Here is a 26,564-nt window from a genome sequence, read left to right on the forward strand (position 1 = left end):
GTGGTGCTGCCTCATGAACAGGAGGGTGGGGGTGCAGGGGGGGGCAGATGGAGCAGCCCCACTGGGTTATCTGAAGACAGTGGGGGGGACCAGTGGGCCTCCTGCCTTTCCTCCTCGAGTCCGTCTCTCTCACTTCAGGGACAGCCTAGATGGGGTGGTCGCCCCCTCCCCGCCAGCCCATCCGATGTGGCCTGTCCCCATCTCCCACTGCAGTGACGAATCTCCTGCTAGCCCAGCTCCTGTCATGCTCAGAGAACGCCTGTCCCCATATCAGCCTTGAGTGACATTTTAAAAGTTTCTGTGTCTGAGCCTTGGGCACACCAACCCTGGGGAGTGAGAGACAGGGCAAGGCCACGGCGGATGGAGCCAGAGTAGAGGCGGGCGTCGTGGTCGTGGGGCCCTGGGGCTGGGGGGGGGGCGCCCTACAGAGAAGAGGCAGGACCTTAGAAGGACCCCATGGGAACAGGAGAGTTCCCCAAGGGGCACTTCAGGAGACTCAGGAGGCCCCGCCCATCAGGGCAGAGCTGCCCCTCACAGGCGTGGGGGGCACACGGGGATTCGGAGCCTGGTGGAGGTGCTGTGTTTGTGGACCTACCTTGGTTTCCCCTCAAAGCCCCTTCCCGGTGTGTACGTGTGCTGGGCACGTGTATACCGTATCCCTCAGCCGCTGGCAGCCAGAGCAGAAGGACAGTTCTCTCCTTGCTGCCCCCTGGGAAGGGCCCGGTGTCTGGGCCTGCCGTACCCCACACTGCACCCCATCCCCCTGACCTGGGATCCTGGCTGGAATCAGAGCCCCCAGGCCCAGCCCTTTTGCCCCCAGTGCCCCAGTGGCTCTCCCAAGCTCCCCAGCTCCCCCCAAGGCCCATCCCTCCTGTCTCCCACCCAGCTCGGGGCAGGCCTGGGTGGACGGGGCCGGGGGTGAGCCACCAGCAGGCCCAGCAGGGTCACTCCCACCCTGCCTCGGGAAGGGGTGAAGCCCCAGCGCTCCTGGGGCTGAGTCCCTCCTTCCCCCTGTGCCCCACTGAGGGGGCCAGAGGGGCCTGGGCACTGGGGGTAGGCGGGCCCCTGGGAGAGGCTGGTCCGAGCCCTGTGGGACCCTGCTGCTGGCCGGGAGCCAGATGCCCCGTGTGCGTCCCAGCCGGGGAGCGCCCACCCTGCTGGCAGGCTTGCGGTCTGACCGGCCGTGAAGCCACCGGAGACGCCTCAGCCTGCTGGCCCCTTGCTGGGCAACCAGCGGAGATGTCGCTGCTCCCTGGGCCTTCGGGCCTTCTCATACTTCTTTAGGGAGAATGGAGGGAGGTCGTCGGGTCAGAGGCACCTCAAGCCAAGGGCACCCGGAGCATTGAGTCCTGGTGCTGGGACGGGGCCCACGACATTCAGACAGGGCCATATAACCTAGAGCCACGGTGTGGCCCAGCAAGGCACAGCTGCGACAGTGTGTCACCCACTTGTTCCCAAACTGCTTTTCCAGACAGATGCTTGGAGCATCCTCACTGCAACCTGGTGAGGTGGACAGAGTGACAGGGACAGCCCTTTTAACAGGGAAATGGGGGGGGGGGCACATGCCCTAAGGTCACGCTGCATGTGTTAGGTGATGGGCATCTCGTGGCTGCCGAGTCCCCTTGGGCCCCAGGTATCCTATCCCTCCTGCCCTCTGCGTGTCCTGTTAGGAAGCCACACCCCGTGCAGATGCCGCCCGGCCGTTGTCTGCCGGGCCTTGTGCTCACGGCCAAGCTGAGGATTAGCTGCCTGATTCCTCTGGGGCGGAGGAGCTGAACGAGGTGGGCGCAGCTGCTGCTCTGCCTCAGTTTCCCTTTGTTGAGCACAGGCCATGAGTGCAGGGAAGGTCTTCTCGGTGGCAAGGGGGCAGGCGGTTGGAAGGCTGATCCCCTCCATTCCCCCATCTCTCCCCCAGGGTGAGGGTGTCCTCTGGGCACAGCCCGTAGCCCCCTGAGATGACAAGGTGCAGTCTCTGGACCCCGATGTGGGGCTCGATCCCGGTCTCCAGGATCGCGCCCTGGGGGGGAAGGCAGCGCTCAACTGCTGAGCCACCCGGGGATCCCCTCCAGCTGAGCATTTAATAGCAGGGAAAGAAGAGCTGGGGATAGTTTACAGCTGCGTTGAAGCTTCCAGGCATCCACTCTTGTGCCCATGCGCAGAGCACCTCACGGTCCCTGCTGGGCCTGGATCTGCTGTCCCTGGCTTTGAGACCTTGAGCCCAAGGGCCCCTGCTGGGTGACCTGGGCAAGTGACTCACCGTGTCTGTGTCCCAGGAGCACCATCAGCAGCCCAGGCGGTGCCTGTGAGGGGGGCCTGCCTCCGATGGATCGATGCGAGCCTCCCCTGCCCCCACCCCTCCGCGGCCGCGGCTGCTGCCTCAGCACGTTGGCTGGACTCTGGACTCTGGGTCCTCAGGGCCAAGGAGGCCAGGAGGCCCATTGGCTGGAGCCCTCTGGGTGCCGGCTCTGTACAGATCTGGGAAGGGCTGGAAGCCAGCTGGAGAGGGGTGCCCAAGCTTCCCTGCCGAGGGTCTCCGAGGGAGTGTGGGTGTGGGGAGCCCTGGGGTTTCTGTGGCACCCAGGAAGGGGCACAGGGTGGCTGGTGCCACCGAGCAGCTGTAAGCCCAGGCCTTTCTAACCAGCTCAGGGGAGCCAGATTCGCGGCCCCTGTGGCTGCTTCTGTGATGACCCAGATGCCAGGGGGCCTGGGGGCCCTGGGGGGCCCCCCTCGTGAGGTGTCCTAGCTGCAATATTTTTAAATGGCTTGAGCCCCCATTCTAAAAATGTCGGGAAGCCCAGGGTCCTCCGTCTGTAAGTACCTCTGGGGCTGGGATCTCAGGGGGCCTAGGTTTCTCCTCCTGCCTCCTCTCCCACCCATGCCCTCTATGCTGGGCAGCTCCCCGGTCCCCTCCGCCCCTGGACCACCCACACGACACTAGGTGGAGTCACCGACTTTACGACTTTACGGAAGGTTTGGGGTGCCCGAGGGGCCCTCTCTGTGCCTTCTCCCCATCCTCCAACATGGCCTGAGAGACCCACTTCCTCTGGATTTATTGAGAAGAACAATTTCCCTTCCCCCCTGCTGGCTCCAGGCTGGTGCCCAGGCCCACCGCAGCCTGTAGCCCTGGGAGCGTCCCCTCGGGCCACCCAGCGGCGGGACAGCGCAGACGGCAGGTGGGCCAGGGCAGCTGCCCATCCCCGGGCCCGGCTTCTGTGTGAGCCTGGGCCACTCGAGTCTGGATGGCACATCACCGAGTGACAGCCTCTCCTCTGCGTCCACCGGGTCGCCGGCTTTGTCTGCAGAACTGCCAGGGGTGGGGGCTGCCAGGTCCCAGGCGCCCTGCCCTTTGGGGAAACTGGTTGCCCACTGGTGTGGCTTTGCCCGCAGAGCCCCTGTGATGAACCGACTCCACCCCGGGGGCCTGGCGGGTCGGCTCTGCGGCTGCTCCGCCTTCGGGGCAGGGCTGCAGGGGCCCAGAGTCCCCGCGTGAGCTCCTCCTCCGGCGGATTCACTGGCGGCAGCTCCGCCCCGGGCCCCCACCGCCACCGCCACCGCCACATGGTGCTCTTAAGCGGCATCTCTCTGAGGCTATCGTTTGCATAAATAATAATAATAAAACCCCGCCGCTCCCACCTTCCCGTGGGACCAGAGCCGCGATGTGCGTGGGGGGCTGGCCGTGGCCGTGGCTCCGTCACCGGGCTGGGCCCGAGGCTGCGGGGCTGGGGAGCGGGCGCCACCGGGGAGACCCACAGTTGGTCCCGGGCTTCCCCAGCGCCAAGGTTAGCCCAGGGGGGCTCCGGCTGCGTGCTGTCAGGACGCCGGCCTGTGTGGGCGCTGGTGGCAAGTTTCGAAGCTCTGATCAGTTCGAGTAGGCGGCCCTGGGGTCCCTTTAGGCCAGAGGGTGCGATTGAAAACCCTGGGCACCTTCCTGGAGGCCTGGGGGTGGCGGTGGGGGCGCCCTAGGGAGGGCAGGTGGGGACTGGGGGTGGCAGCGTCACAGGGGCAACTGCCTGTCATTCAGATGCTCACCAGGCGGGAGACCTGTTTCTGGACCGGGTGTGGTGGGGAGGGACTAACAGAATCAGATGGTAATGTCAGCTTCAAGGTCGGGACGAGGGCACATCGGGCATCCTGTCCCTGAGAGACGGCATGCCTGTTGCTCCCCATGGTGACACACCCCATATCTGCTACCTGAGCCCCGTTGGGCTGGGTGCAGGGACAGGGGCTCAAGGGCACTCCAGCGGGAACCACATATTCATATTTAACATCTAGCTCCAGGCTGGCACCTGTGCCCTGTCATCTGGGCCCCCACCCCGACATGGTTACCGGTGCCCTGGGGGAAGAGAATGAGGGTGTCCAGCAAGGGACACCCCCTCCAATGAGGGACATCCCCTCCCCACTTGCTCACTTCCATTTCTTAGAGTTTAGTGTGTCTGCCTCAGTGGATTTGTGGATAATGTGGTCTAATTTTAAACAAACGAATCCTCCAAAACAATCAAGTAGCTTCTGAAAGAGCTCCGTAAAGAACCTGCAAATAATATGGATAATCCCCACGGGGTAAGCAACCACAGAAGTGGCAGCTCTGACACGTCCCCCCTCCTGACACATGCTCATCATCCCCCCCGGTGCAGACCTGATGAGAAATTAGCTCTAAATATAAAAAAAAAATAAACAAAACTGAACTGTTTGAAGCAACTCCACTGCCATCATTACTGGGGAAGCTTGCCCCGAGTGACAGGTGCTGAGAGAAGCTAGTCAACAGCAGCACGACATCCTCACGGAAAAAAAACAAAAAAAACAAGAAAACAAAAAACAAAAAACACAAGCTTTCAGAACACGGAGACAAACCCCCCGCAATTCTTTTCCCAGGGATGCTTAAAGTTAGGTGCTTCTCAACTCAGTTACTTTTTGATATTTCCCTTAGCGATGATAAATATTTGGAAAGCTCTTTTAAAGTTTCTTGCATAATAGCATGAGACAAAAAAAGAAAAAAAAAAAACCACCTACCACCAGGCAAACACTTCGTTTTTCTCTGCCGCAGTAAAAATGGCAGAAACAATGAACAGAAAATGATCTGTCGACAAACCGAAAGGCATTTCTTTGTCAGCAAATACTGTTGAAAGATGTAGAGAAAACACTACCACAGATTGGAGGGAAGTGTTAGCGCCAATTACCCCGTGTGGGAGGCTTGCTGCACGGTGTCTACACAGCTGCGCTCGAGGTATCTGCTGGTTCTGGTCCCATAATGAAATACACAAACCATTTGCGTGTGTGAGTGTGTGTGTGAGTGTGTGTGTGGTGTGTGTGTGTGAGAGAGTCAGGAAAGGAAACCTGTAGCAGAAAAGATAGGTGCCCAACAGTGGGTGCTTTGTTTAATAAGAGCAATTGCAAAAAAATAAATAAATAAGAGCAATTGCCAACGGCGGGGTGGGGGGGCACACAGCATTAGGGTACCCGACGCCAAACAGCTACCGGGGAAGGATTTTTAAAGGCTTCTGGGCGAGGGAAAGGTGCAGAGGTAGCGGCAGCTCCCCAGCCCATGCACCGGCCCATCCCGTCAACCCACTGCAGGAAAGAATTAGAAGCCAGAGGGCCCGTAAAATGCTGCAGGAGCCCCCAGGGGTGTTAACTTTAGAAAGTCAAGGTTGTTCTAGCAGACTTGAGTCTTTATGACACTTGGTAATAAGATCGGGTGTGACCAGGGAAACTTCCAGACCACACAGAACGAATCATCTTGATGGCAACGAATTGAAAAGGGCTGTCGTGGAGTCCCCTCCCTCTCTTTCCTCTCAGCTTTTTCTCCTTAAACACAGAGGAGGAGACATTTCTTGAGGCGACAAGAGCTGTTTTAGGCACCCAGTAAAATTATTAGAAAAATAGATGCACCTTCGCTGCATCTGCCTCTTCCAGGTAAAGTGTAATTTTCGAATGTAATTTCTGTGCTGAAAAATCCATTCTTTTAAAGTGTACAATCCGTGGTTTTTAGGATAGTCAAAGTGGTGCGATCGTTACCACTAACTCCAGAATAACCTGCTTTTTAAACCTGTGGAGTTTTACATTTTAAAATTTTTATTTGTTTTAAGTAAACTCTACCCTCAACGTGGGGCTTGAACTTACGACGTTCAAAATCAAGAGTCGCACCCTCCACCCAATGAATCATCCAGGCCCCCCTAAACATGTAGAGTTTTAAAATGTTTCCTTGGACTTTGAACCCATTTATGAAACATAAACATTCAGCACCTTCCCACTGGTTTGTAAGACCAACTCATTGACAACAGGGAAGACAGAAATATGGCAGCTGGATTTGATCAAATCTTTGATAACTGGTGGATGGAGTTTAAAAATGAGTATGATGGTTTAGCAAGCCTAGCTAATCGTGCCCTTTTTCCATGCAGCTCCCATATTTTTGTGACAGCCACTAAGATCCAGAATTGAAGTAAACTGCCCTGAGGGCCGTTCCTTCAAATTGATGTTTTACAGTGCAAAATCAAGAGTTTAGTAAATAAGAATTATAACAACTCAGTATGGTGACAGATGGTAACTAGACTTACTGTGGGGACCCATTTCTCATTGTATATGTCTATCGAATCACCGTGTTGGACACCTGAAACTAATACAATCGGGTATGTCAATTATTCCTCAATTTTTAAAAAGACTTTAGTAAATAAGAAAGCACACTCAATCATATTGATATTTCCAGTGAGAGCAAAATGCTTTTTTGCACCTTTGCAAATGTACAAATAAATCTGTAATTTTGTAAAATTTATTTAAAAATACAGTTGATGTCATTTTCATAAATTCTTTTCAGTGTTCCCCGAGGGAGGGGAGTTAGATACTCAACAAGCGCAGCTCTAAGGGAGGGGGTGCTCCGGAATATTTTTGGATGGAGGTCAGAAATGTTTGGAGTCTGCACCTCCTCTCTGGTTTCCCAGCTCCCACCTCTACACTCTTCCTACAAACAAACAAACAAAACAAACAAAACAAACAAACAAAACAAAACTCTGATCCCTGAAATAATCAGAGTGGTATTTTCTAAGAGTCAGGTCATGTTATGTATGCCCCTGCTCAAAGCCTTTCCAATCACATACCACACTTTGGGTCAAGCTCCCATCCCTCATTATCCCTCAGGTTTCACTCCCTACCCTGTGCCACCCGAACTCTGATCCAGCTATTAGTCTGGAAGAACACTTGCTGATCGCTGCCTCAGGGCCTTTGCACAGCTGTTCCTTCTGCCTTGCTCATGGCCTCCTTTCCTTGTCTTTGCTCCATGGTCTGCTCCTCAGGCAGCCCCTCCCTGACTTCCTGATCTGAATTGTCCACCCCACCCCCTCACTCACAGACTACTTCTGTGCTCCCACACACTAATGATGTTTCTTTTTTATTTATTTTTATTTTTTTTAAGAATTTTTTTAAAATTTATTTATTTATGATAGTCACAGAGAGAGAGGGGGGCAGAGACAGAGGCAGAGGGAGAAGCAGGCTCCATGTACCGGGAGCCCGACGTGGGATTCGATCCCGGCTCTCCATGATGGCGCCCTGGGCCAAAGGCAAGCGCGAAACCGCTGCGCCACCCAGGGATCCCACTAATGATGTTTCTTTCTAGAACATACCACAACTGGCATTACTCTGCATAACAGTTTATTTGATTATTGTTTTGTCCCTCTCAGTAGCGTAGAGGCACGGGGAGGAGAGGGAATTTCCTCACAGACATGCTCCTTGGATCTCCCAGCCTGGAATGGGCACTGGGGGGTGAACATCAGTAGCTAAGTGACTTGGGACCTCTCTCCCACTCTGGGTCAGCATGTCCTCTGTGCAATAGTACGGCTGGGCCCCCAGGAGGTGCCCAAGGTGGGTGGTACCACACTCGGGTCCGCAGCCTCCTCAGCCAGCAAGGGGCCTGCAGGGCGTGTTGCCGGGTGACAGGAAGCCACCCCTTTCCAGGCACGGTGACATGCCCGAGTCCTCGGGTCCCCAAGGTGCTGTGGAGACTGAGGCCAAGAAACATGCGTACTGCGGGGTCTGGGCGAGTGGTGGCCCCGTGGGGGACGCCTCCAGGATGGGGCTCACCTGGTCCCCCGCCAGGGCTCTCTGCAGGGCAGGGCCTGGTGGTCGGAGCCCCCCCCACCCCGCACCCCCACCCGACCCCGTCCTTACCCTGGCGCTGAGGCTGGGGGTGGGGAATCGAGAACAGCTCAGGGGGACGGTGGGTGCCAGGGGAAGCCACCACTACGGGCGAGGGTCTGGGGGCGGGGCCCGGGATGGGGGCGGGGCCCGGGATGGGGGCGGGGCGGCGCGGGGGGGCGGCGCTCAGGGCACGGCCCCCGCCAGCAGCGCGAGCAGCAGCGCCCCGGTCAGCAGCTGCAGCGACAGCGGCGCGGCCGGGCGGGGGAGCGCGGCATCGGTGGGGGTGGGGGTGGGGGTGGGGGTGGGGGTGGGCGCGGCCGAGGGCTGCAGGTTGCAGTCGGCGTAGGGCTCGAGGCAGGCGGCGAAGGCCATGACGTGCGCCACGAAGCTCTGCTCCTGCACGCCGTGCACCAGGTGCGCCTGCGGGCCGCGCGCGAACACCGCCACGTCCTCGCCGCCGTGGGTCTCGGAGTCCAGGGGCACCGCGGCCTGCGGCTTGTATGCGGGGTCCCCTGGCGGGGCGGGGCGGGGGGCTTCAGGGCCGGCAGGGCGGGCGGCCTCCCCATCCGGGTTCCCCCGCCGTGCCCCCCCCGGCCCCCAGACCCCCCCAGCCCGAGCCGGGGTGCTCACTGCTCTCGCTGTCGGAGACGTTGGGCCGGGGGACCCCGCTGAGTGCGAAGCCGGGGCCGTTGCCATAAAGGATGGAGGTGTAGGTCTTGTTGTCTTTGGCCATGCTGGGGGCCAGCCCTGCGGGGAGGAGGGGCCTGCGAGCACCCCGACCTGCCGCGGCGACGGGGCCCCCACGTGCCAGACCCAGGCTGCCCACCCACTGGCCCAGTCCTCACAGGAGCCCCACGAGGCAGTTGCTACTACCCCACTTGACAGGCGAGGAAACTGAGACCCTGAGCCATTTCTGCCACCCGATTCGTGGACAGCACCTGCCCCCCTCCCTGGGCCTACCGAAAATGGAGCTCCCTCGCAGGGTGTAGCCCCCGAAGGAGAACACGTGAGAGTGGTCGGCGGTGACCAGGGTCAGGGTGTCCCTCTCACTTGTGAGCTGGCCCGCCTTGTCAATGGCGGAATCGAACATGACGGCCTCCGTCAGGGCCAGGTAAGCTGTGCCGTCGTGATGACCGTGGTCGATGCGGCCTCCTGCAAGCAGGGCACGGGCAAGGTGGCCAGTGCGCAACCTGCCCCAACCGTCCCCACTCCTCTGCTCAGCAACGGCTGCCCCTCACCTTCCACAAAGAGGTAGAAGCCCTTGGGGTTCCTGCTCAGCAGCCTCAGGGCCGCCTCTGTCATCTCCATCAGGGATGGGTCCTGGGTTCTGTTTCGGTGGACCTCATATTTGGTGTCTCCTGGCTCAAAGAGGCCTGCGGGAAAGGGGTCCCGGTGCTGACTGCTGGGGAGACGGGAGGGCCAGGGGCGTGGACCCCTGTGTCTATGCTTGGCTCTCTGAGGACTCGGGAAGCCAGGCAGGAAAGTGGGGGTGTCTGGGGTCATTACCCATGAGGTGTGTCACAGAGGCGTCCTGGGATGCCTGAATGAGCGCTGTGCGATTCCACACATACTGGGCACCCTGGGAGGGGCAGAAGCGAGCCTCAGTCCAGAGCCCTCCGAGCCTTGTCCCTGTTGTATCCCTGGCGTCCACAGGCCCCCATCACCTGGTACTTGGCCTGCCATTCCTGCACCAGGTTCCGTCTGTCCAGCCGGATTCCGTTCTGTTTGGCATCAGTTGGATACTCAGGATCCGGAGTCCCCTTGGGGAACATGTACTTTCGGCCTCCGCCCAGGATCACCTGTAGCCAAAGGATTTGGGAGGAGGGCTTGGGGCCTGGCTCGCCCTTTGCTCCCTCCTCAGACAGCCCATAGCTCCCCTACCAGGTCTGTGGGTGTGGCCTGGGCCCAGCTGTACCACCTCCACACCGTACCCCCCTCGACCCCCCCATTCCCCAAGATCTGGGAGACCCTGCCAGGCCCCAGAGCTAGGCTGTCAGTTGCCTGGGACTATGGCCCGTGCACGCCCCCCTCCCCACCCTTGGGGTCCCACATCAATTTCCATGTTGGAGATGAGCTGCTGGGCGATGTCCTGGCATCCGTCCTCCAGCGCCTTGGCAGGCATGTTGGCATCTGAGTACCAGTTGCGGTTTACTACGTGTGCGTAGGTGCCGGCTGGCGAGGCATGCTGCACTCTCGTGGTGGTCACCACACCCACGGACTTCCCTGAGGGTGGCAGAGGTCAGGGTGAGCCCCTGAGGTCTCTAATCCTGCCTCTGCCCGCTAAGCTGGCCCCATGCTCACCTGCTTTCTTGGCCCGGTTCATCACGGAGATGACCTCATTGCCACGTGTCGTGTTGCACTGGTTAAAGCGGGCGGCCGCGCTCACACCAATGGTCTGGTAGTTGGCCTTGACCCCGCACAGGTAGGCCGTGGCTGTGCCTGCGCTGTCTGGCACCTGTCTGTCCACGTTGTAGGTCTGGGGAACAGAGACACCCTCAGCTGTGTCATGACACCATCAGACGGCCAAGATCCTGACCCAGGCCCCAGGGCCCACCCTCACTGTGCTGGTGGGGAGCACCCTGAGGCCACCCTGCCCTTACCTTGGACAGAGCCAGGTATGGAAATTGGTCCATGGCCAGAGGCGTCTCAGGTCCCAGATTGTCATTAATTTGCCCCTTGAGGATCCGAGTGGCCGTCACTGTGGGCACCCCCATCCCTGAAGGAGTACACCTCATCAGGCCTGAGTCCGCAGCATTGCTCTATGTCCACCAGCAGCGCTGGGTGCCAGGGTGTGGGAGCCCGCAGGGCACGGACAGGCCTTGCACACTCACCATCCCCCAAAAAGAGAATGAGGTTCTTAGCAGCCGTCTGGATGGGCTGCAGCTTCTTAGCGGTGTCCAGGGCCTGGGCTGCCTGGCGGTTCCAGAAGGCTGGGTCCTCCTCCTCAGCTGGCCAAGGGGAGAGTGGAGGTCAGGTCAGTGGGAGTGCCCCACGTGTGTGTGTGGGAAGCTGGGAGATGCCTCCTTACCTGGGATGTTGCCAAGGGCCAGCCGTGGCCTCGGGCCCAGCAGCAGCAGCAGCAGCAGCACCCGGGTGCCCTGCATGGCTGTGGGATGGCGGGGGCACCGCAAAGCCAGGACTGCGGGCAGGCTGGGACCCCGGCGGGCCAGAGCTAGGGTACCAGCTGCCGTACCAGCCAGCGGACCTTTAGTCGGGGCAGGACTTTGTCCCTGGCTGTAAAAGTCTCCATGTCCCTCCCATTGTCCCCGGTGGCCACCCTGACCCCGCCCCTGCCCTGTGACTCTAAGTCTGATGGCAGAAGGGATATGGCAAGGTGTGGCCGAGCAGGCCTCGGGGCAGGGGTCCTGGCAGAGGCAGGTGTGTCCACACGGGCTAATCCCAGCAGCCTCCCCAGGGTGGGGTGGGGACCAGGGGGCACACCCCCCTGTGGGTCAGGAGCATTGCAGGGCCCCGTGGGGGCTGCTCCTGACCCTTTGCTCACACGGTCTCGTGGAGAACCATTACTCCTTCGTGCACCGCATTTGTTCCGTGTTTTCTGAAACCAGCTTTCTCGGGCCGGGCTCGGTCCTGGGTGCTGAGAGGAGGGGATGGGGTGTGAAGCACACAGCCTGGGCCAGCGGCCTGGGTTTGGCTTCCTGATGCTGCCGAGGCCCAGTGACGCGGGAAATGTGGGGTGGCCTGGCTCTGACCAGGCTTGGTGTGGGCAGGTGGGGGAGGTGCTGGGCTCAGAGGGCACCCAGGAGGCCCAGAGTTCCCGTGCTGTGGAAAAGGGTGGGACTGATGGTGACAGAGCAGAACCTTGTCTGTGTGTCCAGTTACTGAGAACCGGGCGGGCCTTGTTGGGGGGTGGTGTGCACGTGCGTGTGTCTGGGGGGGAGGGGGCCCCAGTGTACGTGAGGTTGATCTCTGCTCCCTTGGACAGGCAGACAGAACGCAGGGGTGAGTCTCTCCTCTCCACAGGCCGCGCACACCCACAGGTGTAGCTTCTGTTAGGGAGCTAAGAGGCTTCAGTAGCCAGGCTGGTGCAGGGTTGAGCGTCTGCCTTCGGCCCAGGGCATGATCCCCGGGTCCCGGGATCGAGTCCCACATCGGGCTCCCTGCGGGGAGGCTGCTTCTCCCTCTGCCTGTGTCTCTGCCTCTCTCTGTGTGTTTCTCATAAATAAATAAATAACATCTTAAAAAAAACAAAAGCATCCCTCCGATCCAGCAATCGCACTTCTGGGTGATATCCCAAAGAATTCAGAGCAAGATCTAGAAGAGATATTTGCACTCCCACGTTCATAGCAGCATTGTTCACAATAGCCAAAAGGGGCAAGCAGCTCTGGTGCCCATCGCCAGGTGAGCGTGTAAACAAGGTGTGCTCCATCCACGTCATGAAATATCATTCAGCCTTAAAAAGGCGGGCATCCTGTCACCTGCTACACCATGGATGAACCCGGGGACATGATGCTAAGTGAAATAAGCCAGTCACAGAAGGACAAACGCTGCGTGACTCTACTTAGACTAGGAATCTAAAGTTGTCAGGTGGGTAGAGCTGGTTGCCAGGGGCCAGGAGGAGGAGGCGGCCCGGGAGGGGGTTTAGTGGGCACAGAGTTCCAGTTCTGAAGAAGGAAACATTCTGGAGAGCTGCCCTACAATGGTGTGAATATGCTTACCTCTCCTGAACCAGACACAAACGGTCACGATGGTAAATTTTATGTTGTGCTTTTCATCACGATTTTTAAAATATTCAAAAAAGAAACACTTTCGTCCTGGCTCCACCCACCCCAGTGGGCCTTGTAGCTCCCTTGGGAGGGGGGGTGGTTCTGACCTCCTCGCCACCAAGCCTCCTGTTGGGTCCTCCCTGCCCAGCCCCACTCTGCTCAAGCAGAGCTTTCCTGGGTTCCCCTCCCCTGACCTCTTCCCACCAGCTCACCAACCACACTGTCCTGGCTGTCCCCTAAATCTCTGGAGAGGTACCACCTTGGGAGGGAAACTTCCAGGCCTCTGAATGGCCCCCAGAGCTCCCTCTGTTCCCTGTAGAGTCTTGCTGTATTAGGCTAAAGTTCAGGGAAATACTAATCCCTGGGCAGGTCCTTAATTAATTAGTTGGTTCTTTTTACCAGGCTGTAGGTGAAAGGTTATGCCAAGATTAGTCGACCTTCCAGGAATTCCCCATATCCTTTTCCAATTGGATTTTTTTTTTTTTTAAGAGAGATATCAAGCAAGAGAGTGCATGTGCAGGCAGGTGGAGGGGCAGAGGCAGAGGGAGGCTCTTCAGCAGCTCCACCCCCAGTGCAGAGCCTGAAGAGGGGCTAAAGATCACGACCTTGAGCTGACCTGAGCCAAAACTAAGAGTCAGATGCTTAAGGACTGGGCCACCCTGGGCCACCCAGGCGCGCCCCTCCTCCATACCTTTTTCAATCAAAATTTTTGACATAACTTGTCGACTCACATGCAGTTGTGAGAAAAAATACAGAGATCCCTTGTGTGGTGCCCAGTTACCCCCAAAGGTACAAAATCCACAGGCTTTCAGATTTCTATTCGGATCTCCCCCCTTTTACGTGGACTCCTTTGTGCGGCTGTGTGGGCTCTACGCTATCTCGTCCCCTGCATGGGCTCATGTGAACGCCACTCACTGTAGTTGAGATACTGAGCAGCTCCAACCCCACGCACTGGCACAGATGCTTTATAACCGCCCCCTCCCTCCCACACACACCCCTGCTTGGTCTCTAACCCCTCTCCTGCATTTCTAAAATTTTGTCAATTTAAGTAAGTTACATACATGGCATCATATGGTCTCTGGGGGTTGGCTCTTTCTCACTCAGCATACTTCCCTGGAGATTCATTCATCCAAACACGGATCAGTAGCTGGCTCCTTTGTATGGCTGAGTGTCTTCTGTGGGATGAGTAGACCACAGTGTTTAACCCTTCACATGGCCAAGGACAGACACCTGTGCTGATTCCAGTTTGGGGGATTATAAATAAAGCTGCTGTGAATATTCACTCAGGCTTTTTTTTTTTTTGTGGGGGGGACATACGTTTTCATTTCTCTGTAATAAAATGCCAGGAGTGCAGCTGCTAGCACCTCTTATGGTGGCATTAAGTAATCATCGTGATCAGCCTTGGTTTCTTGTGAATTTTGTCATGTGCCTGAGTGGGACTGACCCCATGTCACTGGCAGGAAACAGAGCATGTCTGTCCACATTCGAAACCTGCAGCTATGACCTGGCTGTGCGGGAGCTGCCAGGGCACCCTGCCTCCCTGAGTCAGGCAGGCACCTTTGGGTGCCTGAGTCACCTGTGATGACATCTGCTTATAGTCCTTCTCCCAGGGCCCAGGATTACAGGTCCGCAGGCAGCAAGGTCTTTCTGGTGTGGAGTGAGAGATAATGCCTCTGGGGTAATCTGTGCAGCCTGCAGTCTGGCTGTCCTCGTCTGCTCCCTGGGAAGGAAGGGCTTGTCCTGTAGGGCCCCATCTGGAGCTCAGGCACCCTTCACCATCATCCTCATTTACCACCGGAGGCTGTCCGGGCCGTGTCTGAGCCCTGAGCACCGGGTGCATGTCGGCCCTGCCAGGGGCAGGGTGATGCTGGGCCCACCCCTGGAGCAGCTGCTGCCAACCCACGGATGGTATATGGCTCCTTCTTGCCTCCTGCCCTCCTGCCCTCCCGATGACACCCCCCTTGGGAACTGTAGTGAGGCCCTGCCACTCAGGGGGAGTGGGGCAGGAGCTGGGAACGACTGCCGATCATCGAAAGACAACACCCCTCAGCACAATGGGGAGCACTTTGGGGAGACGGAGGCATCTCCTTCTAGGGGCCAGTTTCTCTCATTTGAGCCTTCCACCAGCCCTGTAGCAAAGGTAGGAGTGTCCCCACTCAGGCTGGGATGCTGGGAGCAAACACAGTTGGGTTTTGCCCCTTTTCATGGGTAGCCCTCATGGGATCAGGGAGTAGGAAGGCTCCTGAAGGCCCCTGGGGGCCTGGCAGGCAGGAGGGAGGGCACGGGTGAGCAATGGGGGCAGAGGCATTATCTCAGCTCCACTCAGCCACAGTGGCAGTGCTTGACCCTCCCTGCACTTTTCTTTTCTTTTTTTAGATTTATTTATTTGAGAGAGAGAGAGAGAGAGAGAGAGAGAGAGAGAGCATGCTCACTCAGGGGAGAGGGGCAGAGGGAGAGGGAGAGAGAATCTCAAGTAGACTTCCTGCTGAGGGAGGAGCCCAACTTGGGGCTCCATCTCACGACCCTGAGATAAGACCTGAGCTGAAACCAAGAGTCAGAAGCTCAATCAACTTCCCACCCAGGCACCCCTCCCTCCCCACCCTTCTGATGACATGTCTCCCCTCTCTGGCCAGTTCTGGGGCCAGCCCACCTATCTCTCCTCCTGGCCCAAGCGGGGGTGCCATCAAGAAAGTCACGGGGCCTGTGCCACTCACGGAACAATTCGCCGCTTTGTGGCCTGGGGAACTGATGGACCACGAAGGACACTCAGCTAAGAGCAACAGGCTCGGCCAGGGTCACGGGCTCCGTGAGACAGATCTTAGAGGCAGCAGGGGAGGGAGCAGCCCCCAGCCTTTCTTTGCAGCTATGGTGTGTGTCTGGGGTCCCTGCTGCATGCCCAGAGACTGAGGCCCTGCCCTTCCCCAGGAGTAGAGGGGCGCGGACCAGAGAACAGCCCCAGGAGAGGGAAGGAAGCAGCAACAGCACAGACCTTGGGGGCACCCATGGGGCCATGGAGGCGAAGGTTTGCCGAGGTCCCTTCCGGGGCTCAGTGGAGGGGTGTGCCTCTGAGGCTGGAGCTCAAGTGTGCACTGGGGCACACCCTGGAACCCCAGGGGTTCCGCTGTACCCAGTCACTTGGGAATCCCCTCACACTGGGCATTTTGACCTGCACGGGGGTTAGCACCAGCTCTGTGTCCGGGGCCAGAGTGAGGTTGCAAAGCCCAAAGGCAGGCTCCAGAAGGCAAGCGTTAATAGAGGGAGCCCATTACCCCAGCCTTGGAAACTGAGGCCTGGGAGGAGCATGAAGCCCTGCGAACCTCATGAGGCCATTGCAGCCGCCCTCAGCGAGGGTCCTGGGGCACAACCCAGAAGCTGCGCAGCTCCTAGTTGTTTAAAGGAGATGATTTTGTTTAGTCGAAGTCTCTGGAGCACCAAGCTTATGTAAATCATCCTGGAGGTCTAGAGGATTCAAATCCGACCCAACCAGCTGGGGGCTTCCTGTCTAGAAGTTGCGGGGGGAACCCTAAACCCAATTGTGTTCCTGGACACTGTCCCAGGGGAAGAATCGAGGTTCCCTCGACCAGTGTCAGACCCCGCTGTGGAGGAGCAGGAAGTAATGCCAGGGTGGGGGGCATCCGGGCAGCACGGAAGCCTGGCCAGCCGGCTGGCGGGGTTGGGGCTGGGCCGGGCTTCAGGGGGCTGTGGGCAGAGTGGGGAGCACAGGCAGGAGCAGGTGAGGAGCCACTGGCAGGGGAGGGATGGACACGGTGGAGGGACGCTGGGACACTGTGTGGCTTTCTGTACTCTGGCCCCACGTGGGATCGTGGGATCGGCTCTCTCCTCGGTGCCCACCCGCCTCCCTGGCTCCCTCTCTCAGATCACCTACATCCCAAATCCCTCTCCTGCCACTGCCATTTGTCGGCCAGCCACCCTCTGGCCTGCCTCCCCAAGCTCTGGCCTCCCCTCCCACTGGACATTTCTTCATGCGGGATGATTATCATAAAGGTTTTCGGGGCACAGGGTGGCTCAGTGGGTGAAGCGTCTGCCCTCAGCTCAGGTCATGATCCTGGCCAGGGTTCCGGGATCGAGTCCCCATCCGGGAGCCTGCTTCTCCCTCTGCCTGCCACTCGCTCCTCCTGCTTGTGCGCTCTGATTCTCTCTCTCTCTTCCTCCGACAAATAAATAAATAAAATCTTAAAACAAAACCAAACCAAAAAGGTGCTCAACGGCTGCAGAATAAACCACATTATAGATCTCCAGGCTGGCAAAGACCAGGAAGCCCACCCACAGCACCCTGGGGCCTGGGCTCAGTCTCCACCCACCACTTCCAATGGGTGCCCTTCTGCACTTAACCTCTCTCAAGCCTTCAGGTCCCCCTCTGTGAGATGTGAAGAACAGGACCCAGGTCCCAGGGCTGTCAGCGCAGGGCCTGACAGAGACAATTCTGGAGGGGGAGAGGAAGGGCAAAACCCTAAATTTTGTAAAAAGGCAGGTCTTGAACATAATTAAAGCTAGCTGAAAAAATACATAAATAAAGCTAGTGGAGTGTTTGAACACCAAGTGGCCAAATATTAGACAAAGTGGCTCATTCCTAAAAAGCAAGTATTTATGATTAAGGTCTGTGTGGGTAAAAGCCTCCTTCTGGGCCATTCCGCTTACCTGTGTGGGGGGTGCCCAGGCACTGGCCTTCCCCAGGGGACCTTGGGTCACGTATCTTCGGGGGGGGGAGCGCAGAAAAGGAGACTGTCCACCAGCAGGGCAGCAAAGGCCACCGTATGCCCCTCCCATATGGTTCCTGGGGGCTCAGCGTGCTCCAGGTTGGCGGAGTGGGCTGCTGCCAGGCCTCCCCTCTGCCTGGGGGTGGAGGAGGGTGGGGGTGGGGGTGAGGGCAGGGGCAGGTGTGGGGGGGCTGGCAGGTGGCTGTTCTCCCGTGGGGCTCAAGGTCGGTGTCCCTAGGCTGACGCAGGGCGGAGGCAGGACTGGCTCGTCCGTGGCCCCCAGGGGGTTTGGTCTGGATGAACAACGTGAGGGAGGGAAGACTCACTCCTGTAACTGCATTCAGAACTTTAACTCTGATTTCTGGATCCTGAGAACCAGGAGGGCCGTCTTACTCCAAGAGCAGCTTGGTTTGAAAATCTACGAAGGTGAAATCTCAAGGAGACATTTGGCTTCACGTTCTGTCTCGCATTTCCGTTTCTGTTGCTTCTTCAATATTTCCCTACATGCTTTCCAGAACTGAGCAACAGACAATTTATGAACGTTAGAGAACACAACACAATTCACGAAACTGAGTAAAACAGCTTTAAGTAAAACAAATTCTTTAAATGGGACTTCCCCCCCTAAAACTGCTTTCTATGTATTAAAAAAAACACCCCCAAACCATAAAAACTTGTAAAAAGACGTTCAAAGAGATAATCTTGCAGGCTTTGAATATGTAACTGATTCAGATATGTGCAAATTCAATCTCCTCATTCCAAGTCCTTCATATACTCCCCCCGCCCACATCTCCAGAATCTTCTTCATTGCTGTGAAAGGCATCTTCTTCCTCCTCCCATTCAGCAGGGCTCACACCTTTCATCTGCTGCAATACCCCTCTCAACTCCAATTGGCTCTGGAGTGTGCGACTGGGCCCACGAACCGGGCCTCAGCAGTGGGTGCCAGCCAGGGCCGGGGTTCAGGCCGCCCGCAGAGCCACCGTGGAGCCTCACCTGCAGTTCTGTTCCCCTCTCCCCTGCAAATGCCACATGGCTGCTTCCTGGCTGGCTAGCTGCCCAGGGCCTCAGTCCCTCGCCCTGGACTCCCTGCCTTGGCTCAGACAATCAGACAAGGGGCCACCAGGGCCCCTAGGGGCTCCCCTGAGGCCACCAGTGGACCCATCCCCGCCAAGACTGCCCCCTGAGTCTTTCAGTAGAAGGCCTCAGGCACCATTTGAACTCACTGGGAGGATCAGCCACCTGTCAGCAGGAATTTTATCTCACTTACTGGAATGATGGACTGTTTAATATCCCTGTTGCTGAATGTACAAAAAGCCTTTTAAACCAACCGTATCCATTCCTGCTAAGAAAAAAGATTTTTGGGGGGCGGTGTTGGGATTTTTATTCTTATCCCAGTTGTACATGAATATAGTTTAGACTGTCGAGTAGATCTGTAGGGTTTGTTACAACAAAACAAAAGCAGCAGTTCCCTGTCTTCTCCCTGCATTTTCCCACACCCGAGACAACCACTTCTCTGTGTTGATATTTCTCACTTCTTCACTTTTCTATCGTGAGCTCTATCTGCTGACACAGTCTATGGCTCTTCTGTTCTCGGTGTCTGGAGCGGTGTGTGTATGACGAACCATCCCCAAACTACCTTACACGTTTACCTGATCACAAATCTGCAGTCTGGGCAGGGCTTGGAGGGGACAGTTTGTGTCTGATCTACGGGGCTTCCGTGGCGGTGGCCGGAGGGGACCTGGGGGAGCCACTTCCAAGATAAACTGGCTCGTTCCCCTGAGGGCTTCTCCACAGGAGCTGCTTGAGCTTCCTCACAACGAGGCTGCTGGGTTCCAAGAGACAGGGAGTGGAAGCTGCCAGCTTGAGGCCTGGGCCTCCACCCTGGCGGTGTCACTCCTGCCACATTTCTGCATATTAGCAGCCATCGAGCCTGCCCAGGTTTAAGGGGAAGGTGCACAGACTCGGTTGGTATTTATCTGTTTATTTAGCAGCTTCGCTGAGGTATAATTGACAAATAGGAATTGTGTATACCCGGGAAGTACAACGTGATGTTCTGACGTATGTACATATGGCGAAATGACCACCACAATCAAGTGGGTTAACGTATCTGTCACCTCAGGGTGACCATTTTCTTTTTGTGGCGAGAACACTCAAAAGCTACCCGCTTGGCGGCTTTCAAGTCCACGACACTGTATTGTTAGCTCCACGGCCACGCTGTACACGAGAGTCCCCAGAACGTGTCCATCTTACAACTGAAACTGTGTACCCAATGTCCCCATCTTGCTCCCTGCCCTGGCCCGGAGACCAGCTTCCTCCGCTGCTTTTACGAGTCCGATCACTGGAGGGCCCACCCATGAGCGAGAACACGCGCTGTCTCCCGCCGGGCTCCCTTCACCTCGCAGGACGTCCCCCAGCTTCATCCGTGTTGCCACACCGGCAGGGTGTCCTTTCTCACGGCGGGGTCGTGTCACCGTGCGTATGTAACATCCTTTCCCCGGCTGCCGGGCGCTCGGGCTGTTTCTTGGTCTCGGCCTCGTGAAGACAGCTGCTCGCCCCGCGCAGCCCAACCCTCCGCACGCCCCGCCCGTGCTCTCACCTCCAAGCAGCGGCATCGGAGGCTCTCTTGTCCCCAGGAGTCCGACTCTGGCCTTGCTGTCCCCAGCCCTCCTCTGCGCCGTCCTTTGCACCCCCCCACCCCGGGACGCTCCCCCCGCCGCCTCTGCCGGGGGCCCACCCTTGCCGGGGACTCCAGCACCTGCCTGCGCCTGCTCTGTCCCAACATCTTGGATCTGTTCCCTCTCAGGCCTTCATCTCACCTGGATTGTCACGGCCCCTCCAACCCGGACTCCCGCTTCCTGCCCTGTGGCCCGTCAGTGCCCCGTGCTCGCAGCGGCCGCAGTGGTGGCCTCGCCTCTTCCTGGGACCTGCTCTCCGTCCTCTTGTCCATCCCTCCCAACTGCCAGGGACCCCAAGAGCTTCCATTCTGCTCCCTGATGGGCCAGGGCTGGGCAGCCGCCCCATTCTTTCCTGGGGTCTCTCTGACTGCAGTGGGGAGAGGCTGTCAGTCTCTCTCCAGGAGGGTGGGCTGCAAGATACAGAAGATACACGCTTCCAGAAGGTCACCATGGAGGAAGTGACCTGCACCAGGAGGAAATGAAGCAGAAGGGGCACAGGGCCACCCCCGGTGACCCGGAGGCCTGGTGCCTCCCTGCCCCCCAAGGCGGCCTTCTCACCCTCCAGTATTCTCTCCGGCCTTCCTGCCAGCTCCCTTCCTCCCAGAGCCACTTCATACTGCGTTTCTCTCCTTTGAAATCAAAAGACAGGAGTCCCCCTGGACCTCAGGACCCTTCTCGGGCTCCTCCTTCCACCTCTTTCTCATCTTCCTGATTCCAGATTTTCAGTCCTGAGCCTTCCCAGGCTTTTAACCTGGGCTGTGTGCTGAGGACCGCCCCCCCCCCCAGAGCCCCACTCTCCCCTGCGCTTCAGGACCTAGGATGCCCAGGCCCCCACCCACCCCTGTTGCTGCACCCAGACCCTCCACCCCTGCCCAGCCTCTGTCCTGAGGCCCCTCGGGGCCTGTCCTCAGCATGAAGCCTGGGGACGATGGCCTGCACCCTCATCTGTTCTGCCCCAGCAAGGAAAGTCCTCCTCACGCCAGCCCCCTGGCTCTCCTGGCTCCCTCCACACCTGTGCTCTGGCTTCCCGCCCCCTCTGCCGCCCACAGAGCCCCGGGCCTCAGAGCCCGGCCTGCACAGAGCCATCAGGCTGCCCCCTGGGCTCTGCCCCCGCGCCACCTCCCTCTGGGCCTTCACCCTCCCGCCATCACCACTCCCCCTCTGGACACAGAGCACCGCAGGCTCCCCCTGTTAAATAAAGGAGTGAAGGAGCAGCCCTGGTTAGAACTCTGGTTAGAGTTCTCTGGCCAGCTCAGGGTCCACGCGATCTACCATCTACCGTTCCAGCATCTTCTAGCGTGAGCTCTCGGCACTCTCTGATCCTGGCGACCTCGTGGTGAGGCAAGTACCTTGGAACCTCAGTCCCTTCACCCCCGAGGGGCCGGTGCATCATCTTCTGGCCACTGTCCCTTCAGGGCTGGGAATACACTCTCTAGCCCTGGAGCTTAGCTAGAGCCTCGTCGTGTCGTGACGTTGTTTGCATCTACGGTTCCCTCTGCCATGGTGATCCGTGGTGGCCCCTTGAGGAAGGCAGAGCCCCGCTCTGGGCCCTGGGCTTGTCTGTACCGGTGTGCAGCGGCTCTGGAGAGGCCGGAGGGATGTCTTCCTTTAGGATGAGGTTTTGTGTCTCGTCTTCCTTTTGTCATAGTTCCATCATGTGGGGACACAGGAGGGGCTGGCTCCCTCAGGGGACCTCCGCCAAAGCCGGGTGTGCTGGGACAGGGGATGAAGATGGACCCGGCTACCTTGGGGAGAGTGCTGGGCCGCCTCCTTTGGGCCTACTGGTGTGGGGGGGGTACGGTGGAGGGCAGGTGCCTGATTCCTGGTCCTGGCTGGGCAGGCTTGCTGTCTCCTTGGCCAGAAGCCTGCCTCCTCTCTGGGTACAGTTTCTGATGATGCAGGGGTGGGCTGGGGTTGCCATGGCCCCCATGGCTCTAGGGTGCATCAGGGCGAGACCCACCTCTGCCATCCAAGCAAGTCCTTGCTGAGTCCATGCTGCTCAAGAGGGAGCCCAGGTGCTCTGACATGTGGCCTCCCTGACAGGTGTCACTCCCCGGGGGCCCCTGCTCTGCCCTCAGCTCCCAGGCTCTGAGGGAGGCTGTCAGGGGAAAGCACCAGGACAGGACAGGGCTGCTCCTCCTCAGAGGGTGGGAAGTTGAGGGGACGGAGTCAGGGTTGGGATGTCTTGCCCTTGGGCTCTGTTGGGCTGCCTAGGACAGGAAACACCCAGAAATCTCATCCAAATATCAAACCACCAGACCCTCTCACCTCTTCTTCCCTTCAGATCCTTGGTTGCAGGAGGAGGCTGTGGGGACAGAACGGGGGGTGTGGGGGTGGTAGCCTCAGGGACATCCTGAGGGTGGTGAGACGGACATTGGAAGGCTGGCTGAGGCGCTGGAGGAGGAGAAAGAAGCTGAAGGCAGGACAGTGGCGCGTCCTCCATTCCCCTCCCACACCCAGCTGGGGCCGGGCGGAGGACGAGCCCTGGCCTGTCGGTGGTGGACAAAGGCAGCCACACCATCGGCCCTCTGGTCCCCGAGAGGCCCTCCTACAAGGTACCGTATTGGATTTTTCTTTGAAGAGAATTCATTGCAACCAGATCCAATGGGCTCGTTAGTCCTGACGCCCAAGGAAATAGCACGGTGGACCCAAGGCCGGGGTCACCATGGTTTTCACCCTAGTTTCACCCACAGTTTGACCTGTGGTTCCCTAGTTAGGAGGGGAAGGAGTGCAGGCTGTGGTCAGGCCAGCTGGGGAGAAGGCACGACCTAGCGGCCTTCCATCTTGGTCCCTGGGTCCCCAGGATGGTGCAATCGGTGGGTGCTCAGGATGATGCAGGGCGGGTGACTAGGCCAGGCCAGGGCCCCCAGGCACCTTGGTTGGGAAGGCCAGTTTGAGGGCCCTCCTCTTCTCTGCAGGCCTAGGTCCCCTCTGCCCCTCTGCTCCCTCAGGGCTGCCAGTGGAGGTGCGAAGGCTGGCACTGGAGGTGCGAAGGTACCAGCTTGAACCACGGGGTGTGGACAGGGCTACTCAGAGCCCTGGCCCAGGACCTGTGGGAGGGAGAGTCACAGGACCCATGGCCCCCCTCCTGAGGCTAGCAGGCAGACAAGAGATGGTGCGGTGGGGGCAGACACAGTCACTTGAGGAGGGCGATGGGTGAGCTTGCTGTCTTGCATACTAATTATGTTCCTAATCAGCCAGAATGAGGCACCGGCCTCAATCTGACATGTGGCCAGCTCTGTGAATCATCCTGGAACTGACAGAGAGGTTCCGGAGGGTGGTGACCCCAGCTCAGCTGTGAGCGGTTGGAGCCTGAGCCGGGTCCCTCGTCCTGGGTCCTGGGGCACCCTGCTGCCCTGGCCTCCCAGTGGTGCCCCACACACCAAACAGTAATTCACACTTGATTTTATTCCATGACACTGATTTGCTGAAAATCCCCCGGTTTCCTGGGCAGGGGAAGGCAGTGGGCGGCCTGGCTGAAGTGGGGCTGGCCTCCCAGGAGGACCGGGTCCTGTCCCGTTCCGGTCAAGCACTGGCCAGGCCTCAGCCTTCCATCCAGCCCCACTCTCTCCTCTCCAGTCTATTTAAAAACTGAGCTGCAAAAATAAGATAGAATGAAGAAATAAAAACAAAACCCTGAGTTGTTAAAAACCAAATTAAAAATCCCCTTTGGTGTCAAAAGGTCCTATCCCTAAAAGCCAGTGGGTGGGGTGGGTGTGGGGGTGGGTGTGGCTGGCTGGGGGGCCTCAGTCCAGCTGGCCACCGTCAGCACGTTCCTCGTGGTGCTGTAGGCCCAGGAGGCCCTCGGTGCCCGGCCGCTTCAGGATGGCGCTGTACTTGAGGGCCGTGGTCTCCGCCTGCAGTACCACCTCCACCAGGCTGAAGATGGTGACAACCTGCAGCAGAGCAGAGCCCGGCATGGTGACACGAGTGGGCTGTGAGGGGCCAGTCCTGCCCAGCCCTGCCACCCACCCTAGCTGGGCCCTGGGACCACTTGCCCTGTTTGCCTGTCGTCAGCTGCACCTGCTAGGGAGCTGAGGCCCTAGGGGTCCGGTGAGAAGTAAAATGGGCCAGTCACCGCAGTGTGCGCTGTCTGGTGCTGTGAGTGCCCGGGGTCAGGGAGCAGGGACCTGGGGTGTGGGGCTGGCCTTCAGAGCATGCCATACGTGAACACCATGAGATACAAGATCTTGGGTAGGAGGATCCACAGTTTTCCTTAGATTCTTAAAAGGACCCCAAAAGTTAAAACCCTGCTTTAGAGGGATAGGCAGTGCCCCCCCGCCGTTCCTCCCACAGTGGGTGTCCCCAGGGCAGGGAAGGCAGTACAGGAAAGCTCTGGCCCAAAGGAGGTGATGGGGCTGAGCTGTGCTGGTCTCCCCATTGGAATCTGAAATCCCACAGGGGAACCTAAATGCTGGGGCATACACTGGGTGGGGGGCAGGAGGGACAGCAGGGGAGGCGTGGCAACTGTGCCCCAGGAGGCAGGAGGAGGGCTCACAAAGAACTGGGGTGGACAGGCACACAGTGGTACTCTGGAAAAGCTGCCCCACCCCTGGCTTCTGACCTGCCGCACTGGCTCCTGCTCCATGTCCTCTGGCTCCCAGACAAGTGTGAGCTCCGGCTTCTTACCCACCCTCTGGAAGTGGTGGGACCGCAGGGGTAGTGCCTGGGGGGACACACATCTGTATCTCAGGTTGTAAGCTCTGGGCGCCACCTCCTAACCTTTGACCCTGCAGCCCACCCCCCAACCCCCTGCTTGGAGGCCGCGTCCCCCACCACCGCCTGTGCCCCACACCCAGCAGCTGGCTGCTGACCTCTAATTAGGGACCATCCCACCCTTGCCTCTTGTCTCTGGCCGGCTGCAGGGAGGCCTTGCCAGGCCGTCCTCCGTTGAGGCAGCACCCGAGGGTGACCAAGTGCTAAGGGGCAGGGGCTCATCAGGGACAAGGTGGACCAGGCAGCTAAGGGTAGAGGGGGGCTGACCCCTGTGGGCATGGGGTTTGCTAGGACAGGCTGAGGGCTGGGTTGTCTGCAGACCTAGACCTGAACTTCTGACCTGCTCAGAACTTCAGGACTGGAGCCCTGACGGATTCCAGCTGGACCCCAGTCTGTCTCTCCTGCTTTACCCCACTGCCTTAATGCCATGCTCGGTCCACTCTGGGTGGGGGCTCTGCATTCCCCCAAGTGTTCTGGATGTCAGGGAATCCAAAGCCAGGGTCAGGGGCCAGGTGCTGACCTGCTAACCACAAGGTCATCTGAAATAGGTCCTTCAGATGGCGTTAGCATAGGCACCAAGTACCCTTGGAAAGAACCCCAAATAAATAGCCACACAGGGCAAGACCCGAGGCAAGGGCTGGTCTTTTCCTTCTCTTCAGGGGACACAATTTCTAGAGTGGCCAAGGACCACCTGATCTTTCCTTCCTGCACATTCCTATAAAATCATCCCCCAAAACTTGCATACTCTGCCGTCCGGCACTGGGTAGGGAGGGGCCCGTTCCCTCAAGCCTGACCCTTGGCCTGGATCCCTCACCTCAGGCATGTGTGGCCAGTTGTCCCAGCATGGCCCATCAGGTGGGCTTGGTGCTGGGTGGTGGCAGGAAGCGAGGTCTGGGACCGCATACCCTCTGCCACCACATGGCCGGTGTCACCCCCAAGGCTTGTATTCTCCAGTGCCGGCGAGGACAGCAAGGACCCTGGCCCGTGCTGCCATCTTCCATGCCTGTGTGTCTGCCTAAGGGCTGTCCCCGGGCCAGGCTCCCCCACATGCCAGGCAAATATGGAGGAGACCTCAGCAGAGGGATGGGGGACACGCAGGTGAAAACAGAGTGTGCAGTGGACACAGCTCGATGTCTGTGAGGGGAGGGGGGCCTTTGCCCCGAAGCCACAAGGTCCCCGGTAATCGCATCACAGTAGATGCACTTCAGCACCCAGAGTTGGCCTTTGACCGCCCGCAGGTCCCTGACCCTGGCCCAGGGGGCCTGTGGGTACTCACGTTACAGTAGATACGCTTCTGTACCCCATAGCGCAGCACCAGCACATCGAAGGCTTGGTTCAGGACGCCGAGCACCATGGCTTCTGACTCCAGGGGGCCACTTTCCTGCAAGGCAGGGCTCCAGCCAAGGCTTGGCCACGGGGCGTGGGGATGTGGCATCACCCCCAGGGTCCAGCCTAGCTGCCGAAGGCCCCTGAGCTCCTTAAGAGCTCCTTGTGAGCAGGTGCCCAGGAGGGGACGTGGGGTGGAGGAGGGGGAGGGGGCACCGGGCTGGTGGCCTCACCTTTTTTTTTTTTTTTTAATTTTTATTTATTTATGATAGTCACAGAGAGAG

At 58.6% G+C, this 26,564-nt stretch overlaps 2 protein-coding genes across 5 annotated transcripts in view; both read right to left on the bottom strand.

Annotated features, from left to right (window-relative positions):
- Window positions 1-8,307: 8,307 nt before the first annotated feature.
- Window positions 8,308-11,307, bottom strand: LOC129523182 (intestinal-type alkaline phosphatase-like). The gene is made up of 11 exons (XM_055345801.1): window positions 11,153-11,307; window positions 10,956-11,072; window positions 10,725-10,840; window positions 10,426-10,600; window positions 10,175-10,347; window positions 9,789-9,923; window positions 9,631-9,703; window positions 9,363-9,497; window positions 9,085-9,276; window positions 8,755-8,871; window positions 8,308-8,636 (listed from the first exon to the last, which is right to left on the bottom strand). Exons 1-11 carry the CDS (start codon window positions 11,226-11,228, stop codon window positions 8,308-8,310), a joined length of 1,638 nt encoding a protein of 545 aa, XP_055201776.1. The 5' UTR covers window positions 11,229-11,307.
- A 9,785-nt stretch (window positions 11,308-21,092) lies between these two features.
- DIS3L2 (DIS3 like 3'-5' exoribonuclease 2) overlaps window positions 21,093-26,564 on the bottom strand; it is a 344,308-nt gene continuing 338,836 nt past the window's right edge. For all 4 annotated transcript variants that reach the window (XM_055345950.1, XM_055345951.1, XM_055345952.1 and 1 more), the window contains 3 exons: window positions 26,231-26,335; window positions 24,803-24,904; window positions 21,093-24,134 (listed from right to left, as the gene is read on the bottom strand). In XM_055345950.1, coding sequence (XP_055201925.1) covers window positions 23,985-24,134; window positions 24,803-24,904; window positions 26,231-26,335 — 357 coding nt within the window. In that variant the 3' untranslated portion in view covers window positions 21,093-23,984. The remainder of the gene's footprint in view (window positions 24,135-24,802; window positions 24,905-26,230; window positions 26,336-26,564) is intronic.

Source organism: Nyctereutes procyonoides, unplaced genomic scaffold (assembly GCF_905146905.1).
Source record: "Nyctereutes procyonoides isolate TBG_1078 unplaced genomic scaffold, NYPRO_anot_genome, whole genome shotgun sequence".
Classification (NCBI taxonomy): Eukaryota; Metazoa; Chordata; class Mammalia; order Carnivora; family Canidae; genus Nyctereutes; species Nyctereutes procyonoides.